At 36.4% G+C, this 9278-nt stretch overlaps 1 protein-coding gene across 1 annotated transcript; it reads left to right on the plus strand.

The window, feature by feature from the left end:
* Positions 1–19: 19 nt before the first annotated feature.
* vsig10l (V-set and immunoglobulin domain containing 10 like) lies at positions 20–5863 on the plus strand. The gene is made up of 12 exons (XM_040030437.1): positions 20–1156; positions 1401–1733; positions 1975–2253; positions 2366–2626; positions 2831–3073; positions 3178–3456; positions 4171–4263; positions 4788–5012; positions 5113–5232; positions 5347–5387; positions 5601–5687; positions 5776–5863. Exons 1-12 carry the CDS (start codon positions 1084–1086, stop codon positions 5848–5850), a joined length of 2109 nt encoding a protein of 702 aa, XP_039886371.1. The 5' UTR covers positions 20–1083; the 3' UTR covers positions 5851–5863.
* Positions 5864–9278: the final 3415 nt, after the last annotated feature.

Consider the following 9278-nt stretch of genomic DNA (forward strand, 5'->3'; position numbering starts at 1 on the left):
TTTTAATTCTGATGTTCATTTTGTACGGCAGAGTATTAGTGACACAAATATTGTTCATTTTGAAATTTTGAGATTAAACTTTTATATGCTAAATATTAATGCTAAATACTGTTTTACTAGTTATAGTCTAAAATGTGTTGATCAGATCTTATTGTGTCTTATTTACCACCATATTGTGTTTATGTGCTAAAAGACAAATAATTTCCAAGTTACCAAAACTGATTCCTAAGTATGATTTTTTTTTTTTTTTTTTTTTTTTTTTTTTTTCTTTCTTTTTTTTTTTTTTCTCCTCTAACCTCTCTACAAAAGGCATTTTGTAAAGGGTATAGTGGTATAGTACCTGTGTAGGTTTTTTTGACTTAAAACAACAGGTTTAATCTCAAACTATAGTGTTTCGAGCTTAATCATAAGTGTGGTCCTAATACTTGTTTTATTTTTTTTATTTTTTAAAATTTTTTTAAGACTAGTAAAAGCGTGATTCTTAGGTCATGTGTCTTTAATTTGTAATGTATTATTAGAGCGCCTGTGAAAAGAAAAATGGAATCCAGGTTTCAGAAGAAGTTTCAACATTATTTGCTCAGAATAAAACAGAAAAACTGCCTCCTTGAAAATGGGTTTTCTTTTCTTCTTCTTTTTTTCTTTTTTCTTTTTAACATTTTACAGCATGATTTCAAAATATAGCCTAGTTATTATAGCACTTTATTACAGATTTATTGTTTTGATATACTCAATTGATACTGTTACTTAAACGTTCTCTCCACCTCTTCTTTAGGTAATATACCTGGTATATTTATACCAGTTGTATTAAGAAAATGTTGATATGTTATATGTTATTTTATCAGCAAGCAAATACAAATAAAGGGGCTGTCTTGTGTAACTACGTAAGGGGCGTGGCCTCACATGCACAATCGCGTTAGTACAGGTGGGATACTCACGCGCCTCGCTCACCGCTGGAGCTTCCGCTGATACAGAAGTTATCGCTTTAGGACTTTACCAAGACGTTTTTATTTTTCGTCTCTGCTTTTGTACTGGAAATACAAACGGTTGCTTCTAATAACAAGCGTGCTTAAAGTTTTACAAAAAATGCCTTGCGTGAAGGAATTCAAGAGATTAAGTTTGTTTTTTCTGGCCGTTTTATCATTTTTTACTTTCCAAGGTGAGAAGAAAGCGTAGTTACGTGTTATGACACTTATTTGTGTGATTTTGTTCGAAGTATTAAAAATTTTTAGGGTTAGAAAAAGAGGGCTTTGTTGTGCGTTTCTGTAACGACAGCATTGTTCCTGATTGTAAGATTAAACGACAGTAATTCTGTTTAATTGGCATTATTTTGATGTTAGCGGACTTATTGCGTGACCTTGCAATTTCCTTTCTAATTCAGTTACTTGGCTACATCCTCACAGGTGCCCGCTGTGAACTGCTGGTTTCTCCTGCTGGTCCCAGTCTGGTGAATGCTTTAGCTGGCGAAAACGTGACTCTGGCTGTGTCTTTCAGTGGTGCCCTTGACCCAGTTGTTAGTTGGTTTAAGGGGGTTTTAAGTATTGCTACATGGACTATAAACTCCAGTGCTGATCCACCTGTAGCTGCAACTTTAAGTAGTGTAATCAGGATAGACAAACAAAGTGCATCCCTCACCTTTTTTAATGTTCCACTTAACTACACCGGAGACTACACCATCGAAATGGTTAAATCTGGAATGAAAAGAGCCTCAACTACTTTCACTCTGAAAATATTTGGTGAGTGGGCATATCTGGCTGGAAGACGTGTTGATGGCTTAGATAAAATGTTAAATATAACTCTTTAAATATTAAACAACTGTTTTAATATTTTACACAAACCATGAATGAAAATTAAAAAATGAAATCTGACATTTGTACCTGCCGTCTTAATAAGACTGATGCATTAGAAAGGAAAGGCAGTATACTAGAGTAGATATATTCATCTAGTGGTTCTTTCCTTTCATGTTTTTATTTACAGAATACATCCAGAGCTTGACTCTGAGCTCACAGCCAGGTCTTATCAAAGAGGGAACTGAGAACTTCACCCTGCAGCATAGCATGCTCCAAGGAGTGTTTGAGCAACAAATGTGGTTCTTCAATGGCATTGAAATAAAAAACAGCTCACACTATTTAGTGAAGACACAGGCAAATAGTCTTGTGATCCTCAGGCCAAACCGAAATGACACAGGAGAGTACGCTGTGTTACTGACAAACCCCTTCAGAAATGCAACGGCATCTCAAAATGTCTCTGTGCGGTGTAAGTTTATCAGTTTAAAAGTTTTACAGCTTAAAGTCTTCTTTATTTATATACTTATAAGTCTCTTTATTTATATCCCTGTTTCCTTATAACTCTCCATGGTGTGTTATAGATGGACCTGATGAGCCTACACTTGAGGCCCATCCACTTCAGTCTTTTTATTTAGCAGGAGACTCTTTGAACCTCTCCTGTCAGGCTAATGGATTCCCACAGCCAATCGCTGAGTGGGTCTTTGGTGGGAATATCATTTCCCTAAAAGGAGTCCTGAATCTAACAAATGTACAAACCAGTCAAGGAGGTGTTTACACATGCAGGCTGGTCAATGAAGATACAAAAGAAAGCCGCCAAAAGAACATGACCTTAACTGTTTATGGTATGTGGAAAAGTAGACATTTTATCTTTTAGGTCATGTTTTTGTGAAATTGTTTTTAATCTGGATTGAAAATTATAGTTTAGTTTGTCATGGTTTGCTGTACATAGAACATAGTGCTCATCTAATGCTGTTTACATTTATCTAAATAAAATATTTAAATGTGTACCCAGACATTAATAACAGATTCATTTTATCTTGGGACAGAGCGGCCAGTGGGCAACCCTGAGTGCTCGGTGCAGTCAGTGAATGCCATCAACCTGCAGTATCACTGTGAATGGGTAGGGGGAACCCCACAGGGCCAGCTGTCTTTTCCAGAGCTAAGCAACTCCAGCAGTGGAGCAGGGAACTTCAGCTTAACCGTCAATGCATCAGATAATCTAAATGGGAAAACAATCCAGTGCATGGCAGAACACCCGGTTGAACATAATAAGTGCAATATCACTGCAAGCAAGTTTTAAATTTTTAACTCATAACAAATCCACATAATGTATGCATAATGTGCTTTATTGACTTTGGCAGTCGAGTCTAAACAGGCACCCTGTGTTCTCCAGGTGGTCCTGTAGCATTCCTTCCAAGTATGAGAACCGCAGTTGACTCTGGGGGCAAAATAGTGGTGACAGTCCGCTGTTTCAGTGAGGCATCGCCTAAAGCTGTTGTGTCATGGTTCAGTAGCAATGAGACTGTCACCAACGGGTCCACATACCAGATCAGCAGCAACACCTCACAGCTTATGATTCGTCATTACAATGTCAGCAACTTTCTTCTCCAAAACTACACCTGCACATGCAGGAACCCTCTGGGCAGCAAGAAAAGAGAAATTCAGCTACAAGGTATAACTCACTTGTTCTATTTAATTTTATAGAGAAATATATTTTTTACATTACCATGTTTAACAGGTGATGGAAGTTACTAGTTAAAATAATTTGTTAAAAAAAGGGTTGATTACTCAGATCTTTAAATGTACCTGTCTGACTATGTAATAACACTGGGAACTAAAAGTAATAGTCGACATTCACATCTACTAGGTAGATAAAAGTATAAAATTGTATTCAGAAAAACCTATGTAAAACAGTAAAGGAAACATTAGTCAGATGAGTGAAATTGTAAGGACATAAATCTTCAGCTGGTTTTATAATTAAAATAACTAACAAAAATAACCAACAGTTTCTTGTTTTCTCAGTTCTGAGGCAGTAATGTTTAGAAAGCAGTTTGAGCTTTCAAATCAAAGTTGAGAAAGTGGTATCAAAGTAATTGTTATTTGCAGATCCACTTAAAAATAAAATATTTAAACATATTTTGACATTTTTGTGTCGACTCTAAAGTTAAATATGTGCCATTAAAATGTAAGGATTCTGCTGCGTTGGAGTACTGCTCGCATTGCCTGAAACAAAGGCACAATGGGCCCTCAGAAACAGAGCTAAGTAATACCTGAGAATGCAATTTCCTTTCAGACAAAGCTCTTCAGTTTTGGTGTACCCTCGCCTCCCCCCTTCTTCTGCCCTTCCTTGATCTCCCCTACTCTCACAATCCCTCTCTCTTTCCAGGACCATCCATCTCAGATTCCAGTTTGTTCCCTAACCGAAACGGAACCATCGTCACGTTGACCTGGGAGGTCCCATCTATGTCTGTTGTTACAGGTACTAAAATTAAGGGAAGGTCTTAAATGTGCTAGTTTGACTTATCTTCACAAGATTATCTCTAAAGAAAAAACACAGAGACTCACCCTTCTTGTTTTGATATTCCATAACCCTTGTGAATGAATACTGCTAGTGTGAAAACAGAAACTCAAAATAGAAGATAGGGGTGTAAATAATGTGTTGTCTGTGAAACTACCATCTACATGGAGCTGTGTTTTGGGCAAAATATTTTAAAGATGAAACTACTAGGAAAATCAAATGCCAGTTTTGGTTATGGCTAGTATCGGCTAGTTTATGTATATAATAATAATAATAATGGATTGGATTTATATAGCGCTTTTCAAGGCACCCAAAGCGCTTTACAATGCCACTATTCATTCACTCTCACATTCACACATATACAATTATCCGTTTCAGTAAGCTCTAACATTGATCACTGAAATCTTGAGAGATCTGCTAGAATTAACTGGTTTCCTCTGTGAATTGTGATGCTACAAAACAGAATTGTGTGTGATTTTGTTAAGGGTTCGACATCCAAATGAAAGGACCAGACCTTCTGAGCAAAAATCGCAATGCCCCTCTGACTAAAAGCAGCTCAAATGTATATCGCACAATCCAGCAGAAACCTGGTTCTGCCAGGAGTACGGATATCTTTTTCCTTGATCCCAAGCTGACCTACTGGTTTCAAGTCATCCCCAAAGCTCGTATGACCAATGGAGAGCCGTCTAAGAGCCAACGAATTGGTCCAGGTATAGCACAGATGTCTGTGTGAAACAGCTCTTATCTCATTGTTAGTGATGAGCCTACAGTAGTAACATTTTTGGTTACAGTCTGTCGTGTTGATGGCAGGTGAAGGACTGAGTGGTCCTGCTATTGCTGGCATTGCAGCAGGAATCCCCTGCAGCCTTTTGTTCCTTCTTTTGCTGATTGGCCTCATCTACCTTGGTGTCTACTGCATCAGGAACAAAAGTAGGTGAATTTAAATGTGAATTTAAATACTAATTATAAATCACATTTACACTGACTTATTTACTTTACTTACTGTGATGCTTTTCTTTGGACTTTTATGTTTGCTTTTCATAGGTCATCAGCCAAGATATCCAGTTCCCAGAGCAGTTGATAAGGTTTGAAATACACTAGACAGCATAATTAATGTGCAGGAATTTATCTGGATAGTTTTACTGCTAGTTACAGTTAACTACTTACATTTATCCCACTGTACTCATATTGCATTTGTGTTGAAGCCTGGTTTATTTAAAAAAAAAATAAATCACATTGCACAATGAATCGTTGTTGTATTTGATGATTACATTTTGTGCATGTCATGTCCTCCACAGGTAAAAAACAGCCAACCAAATATCACTGCGAATAACATGCTGAAAGGAGTGCTGAGGTCCCCCCCTGACTACAACAGGTTACAGAAGGTAGCCTTACTATAGCAAATAAATAGATGTAGTGGGTAACTGCTTCCATTTATCACAGAAAATAAGGTTTTTCTCTTTTTTCTTTTAGACTCTCTCTGAAAAATCAGTGTCTCTGCCCGCATTTATCCCTCCTCCACCTACCAGAGTTGCTACAACCGTCTAAGTTTTTTTTTTTTTTTAAAAACATTTGTATTGATGTGGATGGTAACCCTTTTTGTGTTTTTATTTTGTATATTGTATATCTAAAATAAGGATCTCTATTCTTCTGTCATTCTGTGTGTCTGTTATATGTGAGAACTGAGATTTCCACTTGTGGATGGATGTGTGTGTGTGTATATAACCTATCTCAGGAATAACTTACCTACTCAAAAGAACTAAACCAAACGACAATCACTTTCCTCCCTGCCTAACAAAAACAGGAGAAAACTGATCAACCAAAAAGGCGGTCCACCCCTACATGCTCTTACATTAACATAATATTTTGACACAGTGCAAAAATTGACACAGTCTGCCGGTTGGGTTGGGCTGAGGATGAATGAATTGGCAGTCCCTGGCGGTCTCTTCTTATCCGCTGCCTCCCAGTCCTCAGCCAATCGGTGTGAGCCATCCACCCTGGATGCACCAATCCCGGAGGAGCACCTGGACACTCAAATTCACACATGATTACGATCACAGTCGTAACAATATATATATATATATATATTCACACACACATATATATGTATATATACACACACATATATATATATTCTTAATGTTTTTATTAGTTTGGTTAGCAGTTTGACCACTATTCCTGACCTTTCCACCTGACTCTTTTAAATTCAGGGGGATTTCTCTCTTTTAGGTAGCTGTTTTAAAAATTAAAGGATAATTTTTAAAATACAGGACAAGTTAATATCCTGTGTAGTAGTGCACTTTCGTAGGCCAGCATCATGGGCTTTTGCCCAGGTTTTTCTGTTGTTTTAAAAATATTGGCATAACATTATTTTAATTTAAAATTTTGAATAAAATCTTGATTTTGTTCATGTTTTTCTTGACTGTTTGTTTCCTACATTTTCTGGGGAATCTAATGTCATGAAAAATAACTTTCTTTTAAGATTCATAGCAGTTCTTAAAATTATGTTAGAGATGAACTACAAACATGGCATATTACACTGTATAGTTATTTATTTAGGAAAAATTAGGCCAAAATGCAGAAGCAGTCCAGTGAAAAGCCAACTATACCCTTACTGCTCTCATAGAAATTAAGAGAGCACTATTAACTGATCGTCAGCAAGTGTGACCACCTCTATAAATGTTTAAAGTAATTACACTGCAGTTAGAAAAAGAGTGAAGAAGGAAGTATCGTTTCCTTGGAAGAGCTGATTTCCCCAGCAAATGCTGTTTCGCATATCCTAATCCTCAAGCCATATGTTTCACCATTAGATCCCATCGTCACCATAATATTTATGGACCGATTAACTTTTTATTTTTTCATTGTGGTGGAGTCAAGAGTTCCCCTGTTGAGACAAGAATATGACTTGACATGGTCCTTTTGGATCAGCCCCTGTTTTAAAATCATCTAAATGCAAAAATCTCATGATGCAACTCAGTGTTTTTGTTCAAAAGGTCAATTGACCTAGTGGGAACTATCCTTTTCTAGCCCAATGCTAGAAGTGCTAATGTTTCGATAAACATTAATGTCAGATCTTGAGCATCATCCACACAAGACGCTGCAGCATAATGGAAAGAATTGATGAACACAAATGGACAAGGATTAACATAAGCAACTAAATTTAAAGGTATAAAAATCAATTCTCATTTCTAATGTTTACTTGAAATCATGTGGGGCTCATTTATAGACCCTTCAACATCCCTTATGACAGTCAATTTCTTTTGTGGTACATAATTATGTACCGGTAGCAGATTTTACTTCGGAATAAGGTGATCTTGTCTTTGGGAGGCACATAAATGTGGAAGTGGTGAAGTGTGGTAGAAGAAGAAAACATTTTACTTAAGTAAAAGTACCAATAACACGCCTCAAGGTGAGATAAGTACAATCTCAAGGAGTAACATTAAATTTAAATGCCTATGTAAATTGCATGCACATTAGGTACACTGTGAGAAAAAATAACTTTCCATGGCTAGTGGTGAGGGTGGTGGTTAGTGCCAGCTTCTCTCAGCAATGCTTTTTTCATTGTGGTGAGCTGATATTATACAACTGTGCAGTAGATGGTGCTCTAGTGCCGTAACATGAACTTGAAAGAAGAAAGTAGAGGAAAGAATATGGTTAAACATGGTTTGACAAGTCTGTATTTATAATATTTGGCTTCCTCTGTCCCCTAAAATTTTGTAGTTTACTACAGTCAAAGTAAGCCAATCTGCAATAAGATCACAAACTCATTGCCACTCTTATTCATTGCTATATTAAATATTTTAGTAAAAGGATTTAATTAACCCTATAACAATAGTGAAAAAGTTACAGTTTTCTCTCAGTTAAATCTTTATGTGCATCATCCATGAAAATAATGAACGATGCACACAAATCTGGTCATTTCAGATTTTCAAATTAAGCTGCTAGTATTCAACACGATTATACACTTTGAGGAAGTGCTCTTGAGGTTTTAGCTTTCCCAAGTAGAGAACATAAGTGGCAAAAAATTACGACAGTCACACTTGTGTTGAAATTGCTTCATTAGTGTTTGGTCAACGCTGTTTTGCTTTAACTTGACAATCCTCTGTTTTTGTATTTTCTGGTCTGGTGTTTCATTTTATCTTCTTTCTTCTTCTTTCTCATGATTTCTCACAGTTTTCAGCCACATGGTGCAATATTGACTTTTGGGGAAAAACTTGGCAAAAGCTTCTAATTTTCACAGAGTGAGGACCATTAGTACAGCGTGCGATTACTCCCTAAAGATGTTTATTTAGTGCTTATTGCTTATCTCAGTCTTAAATACTAAACAAAATAGTTATAATTTAGTCAGTGTAATATCACTTCAGTCCTAACTAACAACAGTCTATTTCTTTCAATCATATTGATCATATGTTTTGCAAATGTGCAGTTGATCTTGTGAAAGATTTATATGGTGGTTAAATGAACAAACCTGTCAACACCGTCTTTAAGCAAACATGACACCACAGCAGCTGTGGGTCTGACTTAAAACTTCTTTTTAATCTGTTTGACTGACAGCATTCATGATCAAAATGAGGAAGAACTACAATTGCATCATCAGAGTTCTTCTTGTGAAAATTACAGAGAATTTGTGGGTTGTTTGGCTTCTTGACCCTCAGTGCATTCATAGTAAAAATGTGTTAAATGCATAAACAGTGAATAAAAACATAAAAACACAATGTGACAAGAGATCAGTAAAGGTCACAACACATTATGTTATTCCCCCTTTTGGGGATTTTTGCATTTATCAATCCTATTATCTCTTTAGCTCTGTCTGTTGACATGTTCAGGAGTAAATGAGGTTATATGACGTGTGGCCAGCAGCATTATCTGGAAACCAGCACGTACTTAGAAATACAAACTGAAAAAAGTGGCATCGTGAAATACTATTAATTTCTGCTTAGTAAATAAGAAAAAACTCTACAGTTATATGTGAGGAT

This window comes from Simochromis diagramma, unplaced genomic scaffold (genome assembly GCF_900408965.1).
Source record: "Simochromis diagramma unplaced genomic scaffold, fSimDia1.1 OVJJ01000361.1, whole genome shotgun sequence".
NCBI classification, from domain to species: Eukaryota; Metazoa; Chordata; class Actinopteri; order Cichliformes; family Cichlidae; genus Simochromis; species Simochromis diagramma.

Excerpts from the sequence above, each read along its gene's own strand:
- vsig10l (XM_040030437.1), top strand. The coding sequence starts at position 1,084 with ATGCCTTGCGTGAAGGAATTCAAGAGATTAAGTTTGTTTTTTCTGGCC. Across the intron at positions 1,157-1,400 it reads ATCATTTTTTACTTTCCAAG|GTGCCCGCTGTGAACTGCTG; the intron begins GTGAGAAGAAAG and ends ACATCCTCACAG. Across the intron at positions 4,264-4,787 it reads ATCTATGTCTGTTGTTACAG|GGTTCGACATCCAAATGAAA; the intron begins GTACTAAAATTA and ends GATTTTGTTAAG.